Below are 24,353 nucleotides of genomic sequence, written 5' to 3'. Positions count from 1 at the left end.
TATTACAATGTAAATGTTCCATATTTCCCAGGTGGACCAGGCGAGAAGAAGCGGACTTCTACCGGGTGGTCTCCACTTTCGGTGTAGTTTTCGACCCAACCCTCGGCTGCTTCGACTGGACCAAGTTCAGGGCCATGGCTCGGCTGCACAAGAAGACTGACGAGAGCCTGCAGAAATACCTGTGTGCTTTCACCGCCATGTGCAGACGGGTGTGCCGCCTGCCACCCAAGGAGGGAGGTCAGAGTTCCTTTTGCATACACACACACAGACATTCAGTGAAACCATTGTTTTTATTTATATACATCAAATGAATAATCTGGACTCTCAGAAGACCATTATACTTTTGCCATTTTGATGATTACAAGAAATGCTTGTCCAACTGCTTCTTTCATGAACAAATACATGTTGATGTTAGCCAATTTATAATTAGGGATGGTTTCATGAAGACTGCTGATACTTCTTACCTATCCAGAACCTCAAACAATATTCTCATCACATCAATAAATTAGAGAAAAGGACACATTCATACACAGATAACTTAATTATTTTGCCCAAGCGCTCTTTTTATAGCAGGCATAGGTTCCTATACCGATTTATAGTAAGAGCATTTTGTATTATGCGTTGCCTGAAACGCTCTTTACTCAAGACTTGGTCTTTAACATTGCTTCAGGAAGCCATGTACTGCATTAATCCTGGTTGTAGATAGTTTAGAGAGGTCAGTAGCTCCCTGGTAAACAAGCTGGCTCAGCCCTGCTGAGGTAGAGGGGTGGATAAGGTTAATCATTAGTGGAAAGACAAACAGTGTGATGTTTGAACTCCTGTCATAAATAGGTCTCTGGGTTGTACATGTAAAGCTGTCTTCATTTCTTCTCAAACACCGACACTGACTCCTGCATCTTCGTCTGTTTTAGACTCTGCGGTTGACCCGTCTCTCACCATCCAGCCCATCACAGAGGAGCGAGCGTCTCGCACCCTGTACAGAGTGGAGCTGCTTCGCCAGGTGAGGGAACAAGTCCTTCGACATACATCACTCTTTGAGCGCCTCTCGCTTTGCCAGATGAGCTCTGACTTACCCATCTGGTGGGAAGCTGGTACCCATGACCGTGATCTGCTAATTGGTGCGGCCAAGCATGGCGTGAGTCGCACAGACTACCACATTCTGAGAGACCCTGAGCTCAGCTTCATGGCTGCCCAACGCAACTACAGCCAAACTAAAGCTGCACAGCAGCAATCACGCACATCCACACCACTCCTCCACACTCAGCACCAGGCCACCAGTGCGGTGTTGACAGGCTCTCCGCTGCCTCTGGCCCAGAGAGACACAGAGTCCTATGGGCTTGTGCCCAAATTGGAACCCACCTCAGAGGGGGAGGAGAGCTTGGAGAAACCAGGCGAGAGCTGGAGCCCTCGTCAAGCACCAGCTACTCCCACAGGTCTCGAAGAGAAGCCTGCTCTAGAGACGATGGACAATGAGAGGCAGATGGTGGCAGCACGGACCAAACCTCTCACACCCAACTCCTCAGAGAGGAAACCCAAGAAGGCCAGCAAGAGAGGCCGCCGGGAGACCAGGCGTGGCTCAGAGTCTAACTCAAATGGCTCCTCTTCAAGCTCTTCCTCCCGCTCCTCCTCTTCATCATCTTCCTCTTCTTCCTCGTCACATTCCGGGTCTAGCTCCTCCTCTTCCTCATCTTGCTCCTCTGGCTCTTCATCGTCCTCCTCCTCATCCTCCTCATCTTCTGATGACAGCGAAAGTGAGGGAGAGGAAGGAAAGAAGAAAGGTGAGTACTTAAAGGGATCGTTCACCCAAAAATGAAAATGTACTCATGATTAACTCACCACTATGCTGATGGAGGGGTGGGTGAAGTGTTTGAGTCAACAAAACTCTTTTGGAGTTTCACGGGCAACAGCGTTGCAGCCAAACCCAATACAATTGAAGTCAATGGCATCCGATTCATAGCCACAGCATTCTAATTAGACTCGAAATGAGGTCATTTACACCATGTTTCTAGCCAATATGTCAGCTGTGATCCACGCTCAAACGCGGCTCAGAGGAGGATATCAGAGGACATTGAGGCTTTAACATGGTAAAAATGACCTTGTTCTGAGTGGAATTTGAATATCGGGGCATACGGAGACTTGGATGACACCACAGGAGCAATATGGAGGCTTTTTATGATTTTTTTCTGTTGTTTTTTGCATTTGAAGAATCGGTCACCATTTACTTCAATTGTATTGGATTTGGTCATTTTTTCAATTAAGTAATTTTTTAATATTAATGATTATATTTTATTATTATACAGTATTAGAATTAATGTCTGTCTCTCTCTCTTATCACGTTGTCAGTGCCTGTAGCAGCAAGTGTAAAGGGCTTTGATGAGGACAGTGTGGCATCACTGAGCACGACACAGGATGAAACACAAGACACTCATGTGGCTGAGAATGGAATCAACCACAACAGCTCACATCCTTTCAAGGGAGGAGGATACATGCTCGCTGCATCCTACTGGCCAAAGGTAAATAACTACACATGTGATATATACAGACAGTGGCTGCCTTACAGAGAATCTAAACTCATTTTACAAATTACTGAACAAAATGAGTGTGGTCAACAGCACTGCACCTGTGGATATGCATAGTCAGTATTCACCTGGTCATCTAATACAACATGTAGTTGTGTATTAATTTTCATGATTTAAATTAAGAAAATAAGCTGAAGATTGACTTGCACTTTAGTACATATCGGATATTTTGACACTTTATGTGCCCGATCGTAACCTGAGGTCCTTAGTAAAGACCCTACTCACCATTCCACATTCCTGCTGAGGACCCAAGGTGACTCTCTTCAAGGCTTCTAATTTTTGTAACGATCTACCTGAGAAGATCCATCTTGCAAACTCCTCATCCTCTTTAAAAATCTCCTTAAGACACATTTTATAGGTGTGCTGTTTCTGAGTTCTGATCCTACCGTTTATTTTAATCATTTTATCATGTTTCATTTTATCTTGTTTATCTTGCCTTCAATGTTTCAATGTTACCTTGTAAAGCACCTTGGAATATGAAATGTGCTATATAAATGATGTTATCATTGTTAGTATTATTATTAGTATAGCATGGTTGTGGGCCATGGGGACATCAGTGTTTGAATTTTTGGGTCAACTGTGCTGTCATTTTTTGAAATTTTAGGATCGTGTGATTATCAACCGCCTGGACAGCATCTGCCAGGCAGTGCTAAAGGGCAAGTGGCCTGGAACCCGCAGGGTATATGAGCCTGGAGGTGCTGTGGCCTCCTTCTACACCACCAAGCTGCTGGACAACGCCAACAGCCTGTGCGAGGACCCCTCTGCCTCGCCACAGGGGTCAAAGGTGACCAAGCATGTTGCAGAAAACAAGGAGTTCTCAGTAAAACTCAACGATGTATGTTGATTTCTCCCTTTCCCTTCCCTCCTCCCTCCGCTTCGCCCTAATCATAGGACCCTACCACTTCTGCTGCCATGGCTGGTTTTAGCTGCCGCGTTCAGCATGTTGCTCTGGTTGTCTTCTTCCGTCTTTCCTTTGGGTATGATTAGTGGTTTCGACTGCCTGGCAGGAGGACAGATTAATTTAATAGCAGCCTCCATCTCTTTTCCCACACACTCAATATGAATTGGGCTCTGAGGCTATGATTACATCAGGACAAATCACTCAGTCGTGAGAATATAATAAGGTGCAGTTTGAAGCCTCTCTAGACTGAAGGGGTCTTGCTTATGATGTGACTGAAACGTAGACCTTGGCTGTGGGTGTCTTCTAATACGCTTCTCGACATCGTGGCAATTAACTCGGTGGGCTCGCTTCAATGTATTCCTCTGCCTCTATGTTGCTTTTTCAATAATGATATTTCCTCAAATTGTATGTTTTTTTACCACCATAGATGCTCAAACAGCTGCTGCTTGTTTCCTCTACAATCTGGACTGTATATGCTGACAGCAGCTTTCTCTCTGGCATGGCTTCCCAGTACAAATTACAAACAGACTTCAACCATCGCCCTGCTAGCCACTACCCACTGCGTGCTCATTTGTCCCAATACTACTAACAAGAAAATACCTGAACAATAATTGCTGTTAATCTAAGTATTTATTACAAATTGAGATGATAATTTATTGTCTAAATTTATGTACATTTATGATCTGTAAATTACTGGATAAACAAACTGGCAGAGCGAGCTTCATTGTGTAATAAACAGTAGGACAAAGAATAAAATAATAAATGGTAACGTTTTACCTAAATCTGTTTGTTTACTTCAACTTTTTTCCTACACTGGTCTCACGCTCTTTTTTTTTCTTCGTCTGTCCACAGCAGGAGGGAGGTCTGAAGTTGACCTTCCAGAAACAGGGTCTACCTCTGAAAAGGCCCCTGGAGTCCGAGGATGGCCCCCAGGCCCAGCAGCAGTACCTGGCCCGCCTTCAAGAGCTGCAGAGCGCCTCAGACACAGGACTGGCTGATATCACCAAGCCTCAGTGCAGCTTCCAGACTGGTGTGTCCATTCAAAATACAGATACTACCCCAAGACCCATGCATATGCCTTGCTTTGAGATAAGGCACTCCTGTTTTACTTTACCACCACTAGATGGCAGCAGCATGTCATTTTTGGCACTTACAGTGATAGTTCACCGAAAAATTTAAATTCACCACTCTGCTGATGGAGGCGTGGGTGAAGTGTTTGAGTCCACAAAACACTTTTGGAGTCTCAGGGGTAAACAGTGTTGCAGCCAAATCCAATACAATGGAAGTAACTAGTGATCAATTTTTCAAAGATAATAAATCAACAGAAAAACAACAAGCCTCCATACTGCTCGTGTATTATCTCAAAATGGCGTCATTTACAAGTTTCAAGCCTAAAAGTCTGCAAATGGAAGTGACAATGCTAGCAGATGTAGCAATGCTATCTCACACCTTGCATGTGCCCCTGGGTGAGAGCATGTGTGCAGTGTGTGTTTCCAGTGTGCACTCAAACATGAATGCGGTGGATCACAGGACATTTAGAGTAATAACATGGTGTAAATGACGCCATTTCGAGTCAAATTTGAATATCAGGGCTTGCAGACACTTGGATGACACTACACAAGCAGTATGGAGGCATTTTGTTTTCTTTTTATTATGTCTGAAGAAGGGGTCACTTTGGCTGCGACACTTATTACCCCTGAGACTCCAATCTGACATATCATTGAGCTTTTGAACCTTTTGAACAATGACTAGAGGTGAAAAAAGTCTGAGAGGGACTATGGCTGAAATGTACCAGATGCTTCTCCAATTTTTATTTCATTTAAAGTAAAGTTGTTTACCCAGTAGTTCACAGCTAATGGGCTGTTTCTCCTGCAGTTCCTCCAGCTCTTACTAGTCAGATGAGGCTGAACGGAGTCCTGGACGGCCAACCCGTGGTCAAGAAGCGAAGGGGAAGGAGGAAGAACGTAGAGGGAATGGACCTGCTCTTCATGAACAGGAGCAAAGTCCCTGCTGTTCCTGATCAGGTAGAGTTTCATTTTGGCTCCAGAAACGGGAGCATAGTGGTGTAATGCTGTCATATTGTCACAAGAAAGCAGCACAAATATTCAGCTTGCTCTGTCTGTAATGTTTGATCTGTAGTTAAACTAAAAGTATTCTAAATGTAAAACACTTTGTGCATCTATCTCCAGGTACCGCCAGGTTGGGGTGGTATCGGCCAGGTGACCACGGGGGTGACCAGTGCACCAAGCTACAGCCAGAGCTCCAGTCAGGTCCCTGCAGACACAGAGAGCAGGGTCCCAGTCATCAACCTCAAAGATGGCACCCGCCTTGCTGGGGACGACGCCCCCAGGAGGAAAGATCTTGAACAGTGGTTGAAAGAGCACCCAGGCTTTGTAGCAGATACAGGAGCGTTCATTCCTGTGAGTATATTTTTCTGTCCTCTCTACAAATAGAGGTTTAATTCCTGCAGTGCCACAGGAAAGTTAACAAAATGTTTTCATCTTTAAGGGAATATGTATAGATGGTGGTATTGCAAAATGTGAGAGGATGACTGTTAAACTAGAAACTATTAGAAAACAACCTACTGTTGGACATTTACATTTTAAAACTATTCTATATCCAGGGTGTAAATAAGATGCAAATGCAGTTCCACTTCCAGGACGGTCGGCCAAAGCAGAAGAGGCACCGCTGTAGGAATCCCAACAAGATCGACGTCAACAGCCTGACAGGAGAGGAACGCGTCCAAATCATCAACAGGAGAAATGCACGCAAGGTGAGTTTGTGTGTGGGTTTAAGTGTGTTTTCCAATATTATCTTTAAAAAAGCAAATTGAAATGCTTAATGTTGAGGGGAGACAGGGAAAACCCATTTTCCTTTCCCCCTGAATGCAAAAAATAATTAAAACTTCAGCATCATCCTTTCAAAAGCTGATTTATGACTTTATAATGACATGCTCTCTTACAAATGTGCAAATGATGGACAGTTCCTTCTATAATAACAGTCAGATACTGGGCAATAACATCTGCAGTCATTACCACAAACAACCTAATCATTCATAAAATGACAGTTTACAAACAAGAACATAAGGGAAGTCACATTTGACTACATTTGATTATTCAGTTTGGTTAACAGACTGAGGAGATTAGAGTAATCTATGCATCTGATATTGTGTACTTCATGAATCTGTGTATTCTGCAGTTTACTTCATGCAGCTCAATTCATCCTCCCTGTAGGTTGGTGGAGCCTTTGCTCCTCCTCTGAAGGATCTGTGCAGGTTCCTTCAGGAGAACCCGGAGTACGGAGTTCCACCTGAATGGGCAGATGTGGTTAAACAGTCGGTGAGTCAAACAGCAGCACGTCCACCAGATAAACACTGAGGCTGTATCAGCAAGGAAGGCCATTTTGAACCGTGTCAGTCAACACTATAGCAACAGCAGTAAATCGTACTTGATGGGAGTCTTAATTCTGTTTTAGAGAGGTGTTGATTAAACATCATAATCATTTTGAAGGCTGTAGATTAGTAATTGTATAATATTATGTTTCACTAAGAGGTGAATAAATAAATGAATGAAGAATTAGTTGGTTTAATGGGACACGCACAGGTGTGAGTGCAGTAGATGTATAGAACATGAGGTTGTAGCACCTACAGTGTCCATGCTGCTCATAATATTTTGCCTCATCAGTGTAAGTTTACTGTTACTCCATGAACTGTGAAGTGTTTAATGAAGAATAATGTGTGGCTCTGCTGTGTAAAACTGCTAAACATGCATGTATTCAATGTTTCATCCAGGGTTACCTCCCAGAGAGTATGTATGACAGGATCCTGACAGGACCCATTGTTCCTGAGGAGGTGAGCCGGCGTGGACGTCGACCCAAGAATCCTCTTGCGAAGACGGCGGTAGGAGGACCCACCACAGCAGCCTCCACCCTTGGCCTGAATCCCCTGCTGGCCAACGGCCTCCTCTCTGGAATGGACCTCACCAGCCTGCAGGCCTTCCAGCAAAACCTCCAGAGCTTACAATCCCTGCAGCTCACAGGACTGATGGGGCTGCCATCCGACAGCAACCTGGCTGCAAGCAACCTAGCCGCCATGTTTCCAATGATGCTATCTGGTATGGCCGGACTGCCAAACCTGCTTGGCATGGGCGGCATGCTTGGGAAGCCCGCTCAGGAGGGTGCAGGAGGCTCAGAGGAAAAGACAAAGGGAACCACCAGTGGTGCAGCAGGAGAGCCGTCTGCCTCTAAAGCCCCTTCTCAGACCTCAGACACCAAAGGAGAAAGGACAGAGAGTTTGAGCACGACTCCTTCCTCAGCGTCCATCTCCTCTTCCTCGGCCACTGCCCCACAAAGTGCTTCAGCTGCCTCCGCAGCCTCTAGTCACCCACTGTCTCTTAACCCCTTGTTACTCTCCAGTATGCTTTACCCAGGGATGCTTCTCACTCCAGGCCTTAACCTTCCTGTGTCTGCCACACAGTCGCAGAGCTCTAGCACTGACCCAACGATTCCTCCTAATCCTATTCCTCCTCCGCCAAAAGCCTCCAAGTCATCGACACGGGAGAGGGTACGGCCAGCAGCAGCAGAAAAGGACGGTGAGGAGGAGGAGGCGTTAGAAGAGGCTTTGGACGACGACGACGAAGAGGAGGAGGAGTCTGCAGAACAAAAAGAAAACAGTGGTCCTGAAGGTTCGGGTAAAGCCGAGACGTCTTCATCAGATTCTGGAAGCTCCTCCTCATCCTCGGATGATTCAGACTCCAGTGATGAGGACTGATTCTCTGAGTATATAATTATAAATTTATTTATGTATCGCCTAGAAATGTATACATACAGTATATTCACATATATATGGATTTTCCAGCACTTGTTGTGATTTCTTTACATGTAAATACAAGAACTAACTAAAAATGTTGTGTAATAAAGACAAAAACCTAAAAAAAAGAGAAAAAAAACAGGAAAACTGACTTAAAAGGAACTGAAATAAAATTTCAGTGTTTGTTCACAAGGTACAGTCTTGTTTTGAGACATTTTGCATGTCAGGACTTTAGCAGATCTCTGAGCTCTGTGAACTTGTACCACACGATTATTATGTACAATTGCAACAAAAAAGGCATTATTGTAATTATGTCAGAAGTTAATTTTATTAAAAAAGTGAAACTACATCAACACGCTCGTTTGAGCTGTGCTATTAATATATTTTGATTGTTGGGGGGTGGGTTTGGGGGAGAAGCGACACTTGACAAACACTTTTCTCTTGTAAATAATATTTCATTACTTTTACAGGTTCATTGACACTTATGCTTTGCAGATCATACGCTGGATATGTCAGCAATAACTTGGGCAGCTAATGAATGTCACTGAAGCTGTAGATTATCTTGTCTGCCATGTTCCCACCCTAGTGCACAAAGGCTGAAGACGTCATTTCTACATTTCTTCTCATTGATTATGGAAAAAACCCCGTATCTGACGCCCCTTCTTTAATATCTCTTTGAGGGGGAGTATTATTCTTAGTTTTTCAGTGAAGAACATGAGTTTGAATCCTTCAAAAATGTTTATTATTCACATGGATTTGTTATCTTAGAAAAGTCATTGTCATCATTACCAACATGTTCCAACATGTCCAAGCCGCACCTTAGCTACCCACAGTAGACGCTGTATACGTTCACTTGCACATCTGTTGATTTTTCTTCTTTTACAGTGTCAGAAACTCTCAGAGCTGTGGGGACAGAAAACAACCTTTATACTGTGCCAAAAAACTGCCCTTTGACCCCCTGAGGTCCTGACAGAGTGTTGTGCTCTCTGTTTATTGGACTTGTTATGACACGGATGATATTACTGCAGCCCCGCGTATTGACTGCATCTTATACCTCAACTGTGCTCAATGGATTGGCTTCACTGTGCAAAATCTACATGTGCATGGGTGTGTGTTTTCTCACCATGTCCTTGTCTCTGCTGGTGTGAGTGTGTGTGTGTCAGAGGCCGTTTCTCTTTCCTTTTCCTTATCTTTACTTTTATTGAGAGCTTCCACTGCATCATTTCGTTTGGCCTGACCTCTCAGCTGGAATCTACTGCTTCCATAACCTTCCAGTCTGTATGTCACATTACAAGTGTTTTTGACCTTTAAAACATGACTCTTAACAAATTTGGAGGAAACATTTTGTGTTGCATGACCACCTGTCTGCCAGATTCTTGTAGAAGATACATGGCACAAGCACAGAATAGTTCAAACTCTTGGCTGTGATTGTATTAAACAGTCATTGTCTTTTGAAATTTAACACAGTGCCAGATGGGCTGATTTCAGGAAGGGCTCAATAATAGCAGCTTGTGTCGCTGGAAGTTTGCAGCATTGTTGTATTAATCATTTTTTCCTTGACTCCGCTCTGCTGATGACTGGAGTTTCAGCTAGATGTAGAAGTGCCCTTATCCTGTACCTCACTCACTCTCTCTCTCTCTGGCATCATCGTCTGTCGAAGCAAGCTGTGCTCCACGCTTGTGCGTTTTCACCCTGTCATCCGTGCACGCGCTCATTTAAGCTGTAACACTGGAGTTCACTCAAGCCGAAGTACCTTTTTGTAATTTTCTCTAGGACTGCTGTTACTCAGTGACTGTTAATAAGATGCATGCGTTTTCTCGGATGAGGTCTTTAATTGGACAGGAGGGGACGACAGAGCGCTCCTCCTGTGCTACAGAAAGCCACTGTATACCACAGTCTGGTTAGTATCGCTGTAGCATTGTTCTGTATTAGTGGGTTCAACCATGAACGAAACCCACAGACTGAAAACACGCCTGAGTTCCGATGTTGCTTTACAGCGTTTTTCTTGGTCTGTTATACATGGAGCTCATCATGGGTTTGCTTGCAATGTAATTGCATCTTTTGTTGTATATTAATACTAACAGTATGGTATTTTTCTAAATGTGGAAGCAAAGAACTTCTACATGCCACTGTCATTTTGTATATCTGCACCTCTGCTCTCTTAAAACTCGTAGTGCCCTTAAGCAAACACCCAGCCATCGCTTCTTCTGCTGTAGGTGACATTTAATGACGTTTTGCTAACCACAGTGATGGGTTGACGGGTTGACGACTGTGCTGAGCCTCTTTAGGACACAAATGGCAAAAAAAAAAAGTAGACGTAAGATTCGCTTTTATGTTGCTCTGTTTATTTCCTTTTGTTTTCTACGTATCCCAAAGCACTGCTAGTGCTAGAGAAGCAGTGTTAAACCTACGTCAAACACACGTTTAAGTAAACAATGACCAATATGCAAGAGGAAATATGAAACATATTACTGCTGTACAGGGACGTCTGTGTTCAGATTTCATTCATGTAATCACTGAGATGACGAGCATCATGGGATTTGTATTTTTTATTTCAAGCTTGATAATAGCCTAAATGTCACCCTGGTCAGTTTTTTGTCTTGGTTTTGTTTTTGTTTTTTTCATTGGACAGTTGTAATATTTGCAAGTTGTGGTCTGTGTAGTCGAAATAATTCTTTATGTAGTGCAGGAAAACACGTCTTAAAAGTCATTTGTAATTTATTGGATTACTTTCTATGAAGTTCTATAGAGGAAATTGAGGTTTAATTATTTTTATTAAACATATTCTTCTGACTATCATAAAGTGTGCTCTTTGCCTGTTGCTTTGTTTTGTGGGGCCTCGATGGAGAAATCACTGATACCATCTGAAATGTTTCCTCCTCATATCTGTAAAAGCTTCACTTCTCCTTCATCCTTAATGTTTCTAAGTTAAATTTGTTCTTACTTTGTTTTATCTAAGTGATAAAGTTACAAACCAAAGAACAAAGCAAATATCCTCTGTTTTGTAGCTGTAGCACTTTGAAAACAACATTAATCAGAGGGCATAAAAAGTGTAAATTATAACACTGATAATGACACAATACCATTTTCCTCCAAGCATGATGGAGGGATGTGGTCTGGGCCTGGGATAAACTTCTATCATTTGAGTGCACATTTTGATTAGTGCACTCAAATTAGTTTGATTAGATAAGTGCAGTTCTACAATTTTTTTGACTTTCTTTTACATTGAAACATTTTTGTTAACTTTCCAGGGAATAATACACAGATGTGGATTTTCTGCTGTTTAGGACTATATGTTCTATGACAAAGAAATCCCATACAAAGTTATAAAGCCACTTTTCTTCCCTTTTATATTTCTACTATACAAACTAGATACTTGTGTCGGAATCTTTGGCCTTCGCAGAGTTACTCTGCTGAATATATAAATATTCTATATATATATTCTATATATATATTCTATATATGTATTCTAGTGTTTCTTTGTACATGATTTGCACAGGCTGCTTCATGTAGAATTATTACAGTGCTGCAGAAAGTGTCTGAGGGAGTGAGAAAGTTCAAACAAAGGGTTAAACAGTTTTCCCTCTCCTCTATAAGTCCTCCACACCTCCTCTTGGTGTCGCTCGGTGACCAGTAGAGCTGCTCACTGCTGATCATAGCAACCACACACAGATGACAAGTTTGGACTTGTCTGCTGACAGAGAGGCCAATGGGATAAACTTCCTCAGCCTGCAGAGCAGCAGCAGGTTGTCTGCTCTGAACCATGCTGCACTTCTCCACTGACTGCTCCGAGACACGCACAGAGAAGACCCTCTGTCTGACTCCTGGACCTTAACCATAATCTGGTAAGTCAGCTGTTGATGAAATGATAAATGCCAGACAGATGCTCTGAAATGTAAGCTGACACTTTGAAACCAAACACTGACATGTTTCTGTATGAGCTGAAACTCCACAAGCTGCAGGACACACTTTCAAAAGTTGAATCTCTGCTGTAACTGATGCACTGATACATTTCCAATAATGATCAGAAACAGAATGAGCCGCAGAGATGTTTACCACGTGTTTAAAAGTGAAAGCAATGGCCGAGTTAAATACTGTGTCAGTGAAGGCAACAGGAGGAAACAGGAACTGGGTGTTACCCAAATAGACAGGCCACAGATTATACATTATTCATTACGTCTCATGACCTGTCATTGTTTACCAAGTTCGCAGCTGAATTAAAAACACCAAAGAAATATGGAAAGTTGGATGATAAGATAAGATTCACTTTTATTGTACCATCGTAGAGGAAATTCAAAATTTACACAGCAGCACAAGGAAGTAGCAGCATAAAGGACATGTAAGAAATAAGAATTGAAACAGATTAAATGAGAGAAAAGTAGAAACACAAAAGGCTGTTTTTCTAAATGTGCAATATGAAGAGAAAAGTTGTATAATTGTGCACTTTGTCCCAATTCTTTGCAATATGTAATAAACAATATGTGCAGCAGTTTGTTTTGGATTATGGATCTTATTGTTAGACGGTGGGCGTTGTTTATACAAAGCTGTGTCCTTCCATATAATGTTTGTTAGTTTGTGTGAAGCGCAACAAGCTGAGTAAATAAGGAAAATCATTTTCTGCTGCGGGTGTGTTCTCTATTATCTGCTTCTTTGTAGCGGCAACGTCATTGATCTTATGTCAAAGGAGGATAAAAATTCTGGGTATTTTTTAAGCAGTGCATGAGCAGGGCCTGCAGCTTCACGCACAACAGGCCACAGTGATGATACATGTGTGCTAGGAGCAGCATAGAAACTGATACTTTTACATGCACTTCCTGTTTGTGAGATGACTGGTCTCACACCTGCAGCTGTGGAAGTGAGTCAGAAAATGTGGATCACATAAGATCATTTATTTATCCCGAAAGAAATTCTTGTGCCAGCTTGCTCCAAGATTACAGCAACACAATTTACAATAGTGTTTTGATTCTAAACAAAGTGATATGTTTTAAGTATAAACTGTTTTATTCAAGTTCCTAAATGAGCCAGTGTGTCTTCTTATTTTAGAAGCTTACAAAAAAGAAATCTGTCTGTCAGACCTCAACTCTGCCCATAATGATGAGATGTAATGGAGAGATGAGGGGAAGTAAATAAATGAGTGGCAGTAGTTAAATCTAAATCAATATTAGATTAAAAAAGAACCTTATCTTGAGGTGTCAGGATATATGTCGGATTAAACTTCCATCTTGCCTGAGCGAATAAAACAGATGTCAGAACTGAAACGCTAGAAAAAATTGGACAATAAAAATTTAACTTAAATTCACCACATCCAGATTTTATTTGGATCTGCAAAGAAATTGCACACACTCATAAATATCAGTCCCTTGAATTATTCTCTGAGAAATCAAGGAACTTGTTGAAAACCGCACAATGTTGAAGTGATAAAAACATTCCTGGATCTGATCCGGATCCGGGGTTCCTCCTGGGGTCATGTCGGGCCCCTCCACAAACTTCCCTGGGAATCGGTTCTTACTTCTAATTAACAAAAAAATACACAACATCCTAGTTGGACGTGGACGGAGCCAGTGATGGAATCAGACTGTGTCCATTAAGAGAAAATATCAGATTGACATGATGTACCCTCTGCAAGTACATTTGATTTTACGGACGTACAATACACCACATGATCAGGATTAGTGGTGTCATATGACAAATAATAAGAAATGAATATTAATGTAAACACCCAATCAGTGTTCAGTCCTCTTGTCCCCCCTGTGTCCCACACTGTGGACTGAGGTCTGTCTGACTCAGTGGGGACAGTTACACAGGATGATAAACGGCACATGTGGAAATGATTAGAGGAACAGAGTCTCCTTTCTGTGGAGGCAGGATGGACACACACACACACACACACACACACACACACACACACTGATATAGTGTAGATTCTGAGTTAGTGCTTCAGGCCTGTGGCACATACAAAGTGTTGGCGATGACACATGACCTCTGTGACTCTGGGATAAAAATGCATTAAATGGAGTGATAGAATAGGTTGTCAGCTCAACCTGAAATAATCTGGTTTGCCTTTTAATGCCGTTGGTTTGTCTTTATGGAACGAGCACTGTGCACACAGGAGGCTACACAGGGATTCTAGTCGCTTTACAGACGTATAAATGTCGTCAGGCATCTAAAATACTCATGTCGTTGCACATGTTTTTAAAAATGAGTCGTATCAATGAAAGTATTACCTGAAATAATAATAACATAAAATGATTCTTTCTTTGAGTAACGTTACACAGTCACGTTCATGATTCAGACTGAGGGTTTGACACAGTTTCTACAAAGACACCCTTTCTTATATATATAGAAATATATATATCTATATATATTGTTTATTTGTATGAAGTAGTTTTTGACTGGAAAAATAAATCAAATTATTCCTGAAAAATAGGGCATTTTTATCTCTTATTTGTCGAGTTTTCTTTTTGTACTTTATTAATAATTGATGTTTGCACTGTGTTGCTGCCAATTATTGTTGTTGTTGCCTAATTGCCTAACTGTGTGTTTTCTGTGTAGTCGCCCTATCCTGCACTGACTCTCGCCCTGTGAGAGTGTGAGGGTCACCATGGCAACCGAGCCTCAGGGCAACCCACAATGGTTCGGCCCCAGTGATCACCTGATGTCTATGTTTAGGTTAGTGCTGCATCTCACTGTATTACTCACACTGTGGACACTTTGTGTTTGTGTTATTTTATGTTGTTATACAGCAAATGGTGACTCGCACATTCTGTAACACACAGTTAGAGTGCACGGCACCAGTCCCTTTGTCTTGAAGACACTGTCTCTGATGTGTCAGTGTGATAGTACTCCACCTAACTCGTACACGCATGTTAGGTTATGACACATACTAGAAAAATAACGACAGCTACTGAGTGTTACTGGTGCATTATTGGTAACAGGTACACAGACCAGGGTTTGCACTGACAAAGGTCAGTTTAGTCATATACAGAACGCAGTGGAATATTCTCAGCATGCAGGAGGAAGTAAACTATATAAGCTCTCTACTCTTGTTGTCTGTCCAAGTTGAAATCTTTGTCCGCGTCTTCTACGTGTATGGCACCTGTTATTCAACCTGATATGATATCTTATTATTATATTGGTGTATTATAATTGTAGTGTATTAGAAACATGATCAATCACCACTCACTCCAGACAATATCCTGCTGTAGTCTCACATGGGCTCACTCGGACCTTAACCGGACATTTCACAAGGCTGGCAGAAATAGTTCCGGAAAATGTCCAAAGAAATATTCGCGTTCTCACATACAAGTTCTCTGGATGATTGAAGGAGAATATCTGGAGTTAAGTACGCTGCCTTTTGAATCTGTCAATCATGTTTATTTCATCACCCTGTCATGATTTCCTGATTTCTGAATTGAGGGTTGGACACAGGCCTGGGTTTCAAAAAACTATTCTCTGATTACAATCGATCTTTATTTGAATGATCCGATATTGATTCGTAAAAAGGACGGATCGATCACACTCACGTCCCCGGGGCGTAATAAATGTTGTTTTTGGTGCTGCCTTCAGGTGCTGTCAAAAAAAACAAAACACTACATAGAAAAGAATCATAAAAAAAAGAAGAAACAAGAATCTTCAGTGTTGTTTTTAATCTCACAGCTTCCTCACTGGAGCTCATCACCTGCATGTGTTTGGTAGCACTAGTCTATGCATAGACAAAAAAAAAATAAAAAATTATATACATTTATAATAATTATAGTATTTATTATTATTGGTTTTATTATTATTATCATAGCAAAGCTTTGTTGAATTTCCTATTGTGACGCACTCTTTAAAACTCTCAACACTAAGTCCACTGTGTGAAAAGGTGCCCCCCCAAAAATGTCTAATTGCCCCCTAAAATCTGAGCAGTCTAGAGCCGGGCCTGGTTCAGTTCATCTCTGTGTAACCATAATGTTATTTGAGGAAGTTTCTGTGCAGTTGTGTGGCTTTTTATCTACTTCTTCTTCCTTTTATTTACTTCTCCCGTCCCTGTCCCATGATTCCCCTGTTTCAGGAAGTGCTCCAGCGATCCATCCGAGGCAGTCAAAGTGAGACTGAAGCGTATGCTGCACATGTTTCTGCTCCACCACGGGGACAGTTTAGGTAATGAGAGGACCAAAGGTATACTAACTTATTCAGCGATTGAACAATGGGACCAGGGGATAGAAATCCAATGTTGGGGATAAATGCACGATGAAGGCTTGTGTTCAATATTACTGGAGGAAAAAAAAAAAAAAAATGTTTTTTATATCTATTATTCATTGGAATATTAATTTGTTCTATCAGAAGAAAAAGCATGTCTGCGAGCAACCTCCAACATTAAATCCCTCCATGATGAGAGAGTTCTTTAATGATAGGTGTTAAACTGTGGAATAAAGCTCTTGTTGCTGACACATGTCACATCTAATCCCTGTGATACTGTTGGCAGAGTTGGCAGCGAGGTGCTGCCACCAGGCAGAGTTCTGGTATTACAGGATCCTGGAGAAACTGGTCAGTCAGGAGAGGAGAAGGCTGGGCATCAGCGACGTGTCTGTGAGTTTACCCCCCTCCTATGGCCACATGTGGAACTGCTGTTGAGTTAATACATTTTACTCAAATGTTCTAAATGTTTTTCCTATATACAGTCTATATATGCACATATACAGATACTTCTATTTCAATATACCCTTATACCCAGTGCACAAATACAGTTTAAATCCTCATGCAGTCATCCTGTGTCATTGCACTTTGCTCAAGTACAGAAAATGTTTTGAATGAAATCTTCTTCATTTAAATGAGCCCATGGATGTTTTGTTTTGTTTTGTTGTCAATGTCTGATTCTTCACTTTCTTCTATCTCGTCACAAACATGTGTGCCGCACTCTTCTTCACAGTTTAGTCTCCCTCTCTTGTCTGTTTCGTCTTGATGTACATCTTAAACACCATGTTACGTATGAAAATCAACATATTCTCAATATTAAAATTAGGTTTTTATCATTATTATGATGTTTCAGTTTTAAAGGAAAACACTGTGCATGTGTCGCAGGGCATCTTGAAGGCGGATCTTGTGCAGCGCTGTCTGGTGGCCTGTTGTCTGCAGATTTCCATTTGCTCAAACCATCTACCATGTGATTTGCCTCGGCTCCTTCAGATCTTACAGATGACGTCATACCACTTCTGGAGGGTGTGTTTCCCAGCAGCTTGTTAACTTCACATATGTATACAACCTGTCATCGAGTACATGTTTAGAGAGTAAATGTCCTTTTAACCCTGCCAAGAAGGTGTGCATTTGTTTGTCGATTAGTGAGATTACACAAAACCCACAGGATGGATTATCATGAATCTTGAAGGGAAGAGGCCATTACATTTTGGTGGTGATCTGGTGAAGGAGGCGGATCCAGCATTTTTTTTTTAATCACTGTGTTTATTAATATTTTGAGATTTAAAATTTTTGAGATTTAAAATAAATTAAGCAATAATCTTTAAGACAGATAAAAAGACATGTAGAATGCTAACATCTACAATGTAAACCAGATCGAAATAATGACTGGCATTTTGTGAATCAAAATATTTACTGCGTTAAGGTAACAAATATTCCCTTTATCTATATCAGAGAATGGATATTTTTGAGCAGTTTGCAAAACATTTGTGTGTACGTTACGTACATATATTTATCACATGTAATACACGTGAATGCAGTATAAAGTGGCCAATGATTAAAGTAAGAAAATGTCTGACAGAGATGGAGGCAGCAGCATTGACAAATAGCTAATAATAGTCGAATATGTGTGGAGGCATATTGTATATATACGTAATCTAGTTGTGATCATAATCCACGATCAGGTGCCACCACGATCCGAGACACGGCCACAGCTGCCATCCTAGACACAATAGAGCACAAGGACTCCGGTGAAGAAGTCTAGTCAGTGTCATGTACTGATGAGACGTTAATGTGATGAAGAAGAAGAGGAAGACAGAGAAGCTCCATGCGTCATCTGTCCCCTGACGATCTAGACCTAGAGCAGCATAACTAAGAACTGGTCCAACTATAAGCTTTATCAGAAACGTAGAGTGGATGTTTGCCTCCCAGATTTAAACTATGGGATTTGAATTGGTGACAAAAACAAATGACGGCTCTGCCACCTTCCACTTTGATCACTGTCTCCCTGCCAGGTGATTGAGCTGGTGCTGCGGGCTGAAGCAGGACTGACTCATGCTGTCGTCAGACACCTCTCCCAGGTGGAGGAGAACATTCTGGAGAGCTTGGCCTGGACCAGCGACTCACCGCTGTGGGAAGAAATCAGATCCAACAGGGGCCATCTGCTAACCTGCCAACAGGTCGGCAATAACAACACAAAACCTCTTCATAAGGCAGCAGGGGGATGTTTAACATTTCGTACTCAAGTTTCTCTCAAGGTTGCGTCGATTTCTGAGAATAAATTTGAAATATGATGAATGTTTCTTGGAACAGTACAGAATGACTGCGTGATGAATCGTTATGAAAACATGACAAGCACATACATGACCTTAATAACTTTGTGTCATATGTAGGTGATGCCTCCTGCACAGCTTGAAGATCCAAAGAGAACCGAGTTACAGCCTGACACAAAACCAGCAGGTGAAAACACTTTTACTATAACTCTTTTGAATTTAACTCTAGGGCTGGCAAGTTGTTATTTGTTAAAATTCTCTTCACACCCTGATAGCCATCAATAAATAAAGTCGTCTGATAAGAAAGAGAAAAAGCTGTAATAAACACCACCAATCATTTCATTTGGTCCGAATGAAATGATTGGTTAGCATGCGTGTCACAGGAAAGATTGTTGAATTGTTTTCGGGGCGTGGCTTTGACATGAGGCCTCCTCTTGCTAGCTTTTCCAGGATTACCAACCCCAGCTTTAACATATTATTAATAAACTCCTCACTTGTAAGTGCTCACAGAATTCTCATTATGGATTGACTGGTCAGTTGTGTTTTTGTCAGTGGACGTCAGTTGGTCAGTTTGCGAGCTAACATTTCTACCATCAGCTGTGAACAGGCCTCAGAGGAGCAGCCCCCTCCTTCTGTTTGCTCGTAAGGTCAGCTGATCCACCACACTACAGCCGTCTTCTAGTGCACACAATCATATTCTCTGATTCAAACAGCAGTTCACTGTGTATTTAGTGCAGCCATGTTTTGTCTCAGGTGTACAGTTTGATGAGCAGGCGTCTGAGGGAGCTGTGTTCCACACTGGACGTTTCTGACAAGCTGCTGCTGCAGATCTGGACGTGCTTCGAGCACTCTCTGGTCTACTGCTCCCACCTCATGGTCGACCGTCACCTGGACCAACTGCTCATGTGTGCCATCTACATCATAGCTAAGGTAAGCTGTGACGTATCTGAGAGAATTTATGATGACCATTAATTGGTCTGGTAAACCTGATATCTGCTGGTTTTTAAAAAAGGGGGGGCAAAAAAAACTAAACAAAAGTTTGTAATTTGACATCATTTATTCTCTTGAGACTGCTTTGAAAACGATGAATCAAGAACAGTGTATAAGTGGGAGGATCAGGGAAAGATTTTGAAATTCAACTCATGAACTAGATTTACCACCCTGTGGTTTGGCCTCCGCCAACCAGCGCAGTTTCAGTCTACATTTTACACCTCTGCGCTGGCGACAGTCAGTGGCCAGTGCTGTGTTATGTTCTCAGGTTGTCTGTTCGTCCCATTCTTGTGAACACGATATCTCAAGAACACCTTGAAAAATGAAAATTCACTGATTATCTACTCACCACTCTGCTAATGGTGGGGGTTTGAGTCCCCAAAACACTTTTGGAGATTCAGTAGTAAACAGCAAAACATTAAATGCCTCCATACTGCTCCTGTGGGGTCATCCATGTTTCCGCAAGCCCCGACATTCAAATTTGACTTGAGACGGCGTCATTTCCACCAAATGTCCTCTCATATTTTTGGTAAACTATCCTTTTATGGATGAACTGATTAGATACCACTAGATGTCGCCAGCACATAGGCTTTAAGATATGTGGCGTAAAATAGAAGGTTACAGGCTACTAGGCCAGCTTCAAGGCTCAAGAATAAAATGACATAGATCACATCACGATATGATTTCACCTGGTTCCAAAAGTGTTAAATCTTATGATTGCTTTTCTCTTATACTCTTACAGCATCTTGAACATCTAATAGCTGCTACAAACAGTTTGGTGTATCTCATTTTAGTCCCACCAGTAATATTACACATGTTATGCAGAAATAAATGATCATAACAGAAGCATATAATCTTCATCACCTATATGATGACAAAGCGAGGACCAGTTTCATACACAGCTCAGAAGGTTTCTCTCTCTCTCTCCTCAGTGGTCGATTACTCTACACCTCACAGTGAAACCAGCCCTCAGAGTAAACTCACGCCTCCCACTTACCTGGTGTGAGAAGATGAGAGAATGATCATAAAATAGACGATTGATTATAGCTAATATATGTTGTCTGTGCTTTGCTCAGCAGGCGAGTAATAATGAAAGCACAGTGCAGAGCGGCTGGATGATGAGAAGAGATCATTACATGGAGCGATGCATCCTCCTGTTTAAAGATATTTCTATCCAATGTCCGACTAAATAAAAAATAAAATAGTCTGTATAAGTTTAAATGAATCACATTCTATCTCTGAACACTATTTATTTAGATTTCTCTCTATTGTTGCAAATCATTTTGTGATAATGAGTTGGAAATACACTGAGACATGTTGATGTAATACATTTTATTCTGCTTTTATTAATTGACAGTGCAGTTATGTTGTCAGAACAAGCAGCACAGTGAAAAGTCAGTTTCAGCCCTTACAGGGTGAAAATGTCTTTATATCATTAAACATTAAGATTTTATCAGTAGGTGTTAAAAGGCGTAACAGACATAATCAGTTATTAACTTGTTGAATTGACATTGTTTTTACAGGTTAACAAGGTGGAGATACCCTTTAAATGCATAATGAAGTGCTACAAGTCTCACCCACACGCCAGGAAAAGTGTACGTCTTTCTTCTAGATCATCTCTGAATGAATCACATAAAAGTTGATTGTACATAAGTTTAAAATTGAGTCTCACGCTGCAAGTTTACTACTTTAACTAGAGTACATGGTGCAACTTATGGCTTATGGCATGTCAAGATCCATTTTTTGTAGTTTAATGGAAAAAGGCACATGGTTCAGAGGGATTGTACTTAATAATTTGTAGGTGTATATTTTGTACATTGCCTTTAAAAGTCAGTCTTGGCGGATTGCTTTTATAGTGACAGATTTTCCAGGTTTGCAGAGCCAATGCAGGAAACTCCTTCATTTTGCACATCTCTGTGTGTAACAAGCAGACTAAACATGTGTCGAACACCCGTCTATATAGGTGCATGTTAGTATTTTGATAATGCATTAAGAGAAATACGCCCTCAGATGGAGACAAGCGCATAAGATGTTTTAACAACCAGCTCCTATAGGGAGCAAGGCAACCTTAGTTGTATCATACATTTCAACTGTGCTTTGCATGAGATATGAAAGGTATTGCTTGTTACAGCTTGTTAAAGCAACCCAAGCTAAAACTAAAAGAAGCAGAGGGAAGCGACTGTGCTTTGGATACTTGCATTGCACTGGGCTGCACTTTGCATTGGGTGTGACATGGGGTCATTAATCTGTGAGGTGTATTTGAGCATTGTGTGTTATGGCAACATTGGTTAAATATTATTGAATTGGTGGTTTCTGTCCTCAGGTCTGTAGCAATGTGCTGATTTCAGGACGTAACATGGACAACCCTCCCAACAGAGGACAGAAACCACTGAGTAAATATAAATGCCACTCATCTGTATGAGGAAGTAACAACAGAAATAGCCCCGTCCGTCATTACACACACACAGGTCGACATGTACATGTAATAAAACACACAGTATGGTACAGTGCTGTCAGACTGACAAATACATGTCAACATGCAGTATTTTGATTATAGTACAGTTATGTATTCAGTAATAAATCGAATTATGGTTTGTTTAGTCTTTTAGTCGATGAAGGATTTTTAATTGATTACAATATATAATTATAATATAATATAATATAAACAGAGCAGACACTGCAGAAGAGCTTTGCATTTACTGTTGCAGTAATATATATATGCTGTTTGTCCAAATGAAACACTTCCTCTTTCACAGCCACAGGAAATCAAGTAGATTATGACATAATGGTGACTCCTGACACACCATCGACACATTACCCAGGAGCCTCTCAGGAGCGGAGGGGCAATCTTATCGACTTCTACAACCAGGTCTACACGACCAACATGCAGCACTTTGCCAAGCAGTTTGCTGCAACCTCTGGGGTAAGTGGACCATTTCCAGTGTCTGGAGTTTTGGAGAAGGTAAACGAGTGAGGCCACAAAAAGCCAATTCATGGAGATGTAAAATGTGGTAATATACTGTAATACCTCATCTCTTACAAGACTGGATTTAACTCATGCTGTGGAATGTTTATGCAGTGTGACACTCCTCCTCTGTCTCCATATCCTCAACCGTGGAAAGCATCTCCTCGCAGACACCAGGTGCTCAGGCGCCCCTCCGTCTACATTTCACCATACAACCCTGACACCCCCTCCCCTCGTACAACCGGCCTGTGCTACTACTTCAACGCTAGTCCCCCGGAGGTCTGTACAATGTGCTTTTTGTTGTTGTTATCAGTTGAACTGCATGTGTGCAATCTAGATTTTGGATGTCCTTCCTTTTTTCAGCGTCTGCGAGAGATCAACAACATGATCAAGACGGGCAGGTCACCCACCAGGCGACGCAATCTGGTGAAGCTGGAGGAAGGAGACGAGCGCCCTTTGGCAAAAAGGCTCCGTTTGGACCATCAGTAAGCCTGGCAGAGGAGACTGAGGAGCGTGGTGAACGCTCGCCTCGCGGGAGGGAAGCAGGGCCGACCTTCTCTGGTTACAAAGCCAAATCTGCACTAGAGGGAATAGGAGAGGAGCACAGAAACTGTAACTACAATTTCAGGTGTCAGAGGGAAAGCACAAAGCAAATATTGTCTTCCAATCTGTTAAGAAAACCATTGTGCCAAGTTTGTTAGCTCATAGTTTTGGTTTCTCTGCATTGTTTTTGACACCAATAATGCTGTCTATAGCTGCTTTCAGACATGCACTGAACTCCAGATAATCTCCGGAAATTATCCGGATGTGAGAATGTCAGAGACAAGCTCCAGAGTTTCTATGCATTTTCTTCTGCAAGGCCATTAGTAAAAATTCGGAGAATGTCCGAATGAGTTCATGTGAGAAAACAGCGTGTTGATGATATTTTTAAAACATGCCAGATGCAAAAACTGCCAAACAACAACAATCTGAGGAAGAAAAAGTGTTGCCAAACACAAAGAAGACACTGATGAAGAAGTCAAGAGAGCTTTTGGTGAAAAGAGCCAACACTGATTTGGATGTGCTGTAAACAGTAACACATGATCTCCTATCTCTGTTCTGACGCCATAGAGTTCATGTCTGAAAACAGCTTAAGTGTCGTTGACCAACACTTAACAAGCTGTCATTGGCCAGTTTGAGGAGGATGGTGGTCGCACTGATCAGCTCTCTGGTGGAAGTGTGTCACATTGTGTGACTCTGCAGTTCAAGCCACAGTTAGTGTGGGACAAGCTCGTCTGCCTCTGACATCACATATGAGGTTTCTGCACTGTCTGTGTCCTGCTTGAATATTACATAAAGGCTACAGATTATAGATATAGTCTATGAAGTGTTCACTGTTATTAACTCTCAAATAACTTTTAAAATCCTTTTTTCTTATTCTGTAATGATGTTTCCTGAAAATTATGCATATATATCATTCCTCCAACTGTCACCTTAAGTCAACTCGTTAACTTAACTTAGACCACTACATCCTCCCACACCAGCCAATCAGACACATCTTCACCTCAACGTCCATGAGTGTCTCCTCAACATCCAACATATCAAATTTACATTCAAACCTTTCAATCACATATAGTTGGGGTGTGGTCCTTGATAGTGAGACTAAATTATTGAAAAGTGATTT

The 24,353-nt window shown here is 41.6% G+C and overlaps 2 protein-coding genes across 14 annotated transcripts in view; both read left to right on the top strand.

The window, feature by feature from the left end:
• chd9 (chromodomain helicase DNA binding protein 9) overlaps nt 1-11,090 on the top strand; it is a 77,209-nt gene extending 66,119 nt beyond the window's left edge. For 6 of the 12 annotated variants that reach the window (XM_020079962.2, XM_069514128.1, XM_020079963.2 and 3 more), the window contains 10 exons: nt 32-237; nt 912-1,778; nt 2,344-2,513; nt 3,184-3,414; nt 4,333-4,510; nt 5,356-5,504; nt 5,670-5,900; nt 6,104-6,253; nt 6,714-6,818; nt 7,271-11,090. In XM_020079962.2, coding sequence (XP_019935521.2) covers nt 32-237; nt 912-1,778; nt 2,344-2,513; nt 3,184-3,414; nt 4,333-4,510; nt 5,356-5,504; nt 5,670-5,900; nt 6,104-6,253; nt 6,714-6,818; nt 7,271-8,248 — 3,265 coding nt within the window. In that variant the 3' untranslated portion in view covers nt 8,249-11,090. The remainder of the gene's footprint in view (nt 1-31; nt 238-911; nt 1,779-2,343; nt 2,514-3,183; nt 3,415-4,332; nt 4,511-5,355; nt 5,505-5,669; nt 5,901-6,103; nt 6,254-6,713; nt 6,819-7,270) is intronic. The other 6 variants (XM_020079966.2, XM_069514650.1, XM_020079967.2 and 3 more) reach the window with 5 other exon arrangements.
• An 838-nt stretch (nt 11,091-11,928) lies between these two features.
• Nucleotides 11,929-24,353, top strand: part of LOC109624795 (retinoblastoma-like protein 2) — a 12,571-nt gene continuing 146 nt past the window's right edge. The window contains exons 1-14 of one of the 2 annotated variants that reach the window (XM_020079712.2): nt 11,929-12,132; nt 14,840-14,956; nt 16,341-16,429; nt 16,755-16,858; nt 17,351-17,488; nt 18,478-18,642; nt 18,856-18,922; nt 19,333-19,382; nt 19,489-19,665; nt 21,249-21,320; nt 22,049-22,118; nt 22,482-22,648; nt 22,805-22,969; nt 23,054-24,353. The exon at nt 23,054-24,353 is cut by the window's right edge and continues 146 nt beyond it. In XM_020079712.2, the coding sequence (XP_019935271.2) occupies nt 14,889-14,956; nt 16,341-16,429; nt 16,755-16,858; nt 17,351-17,488; nt 18,478-18,642; nt 18,856-18,922; nt 19,333-19,382; nt 19,489-19,665; nt 21,249-21,320; nt 22,049-22,118; nt 22,482-22,648; nt 22,805-22,969; nt 23,054-23,179 (1,458 nt within the window). In that variant the 5' untranslated portion in view covers nt 11,929-12,132; nt 14,840-14,888 and the 3' untranslated portion in view covers nt 23,180-24,353. Of the gene's footprint in view, nt 12,133-14,839; nt 14,957-16,340; nt 16,448-16,754; nt 16,859-17,350; nt 17,489-18,477; nt 18,643-18,855; nt 18,923-19,332; nt 19,383-19,488; nt 19,666-21,248; nt 21,321-22,048; nt 22,119-22,481; nt 22,649-22,804; nt 22,970-23,053 lie in introns of both variants that reach the window. The other variant, XM_020079711.2, reaches the window with a different exon arrangement.

The sequence above is a fragment of the Paralichthys olivaceus genome, chromosome 1, assembly GCF_024713975.1.
Source record: "Paralichthys olivaceus isolate ysfri-2021 chromosome 1, ASM2471397v2, whole genome shotgun sequence".
Classification (NCBI taxonomy): Eukaryota; Metazoa; Chordata; class Actinopteri; order Pleuronectiformes; family Paralichthyidae; genus Paralichthys; species Paralichthys olivaceus.
Note: the sequence above shows the minus strand (reverse complement) of the source record. Positions and strands in the feature narration are given on the sequence as shown.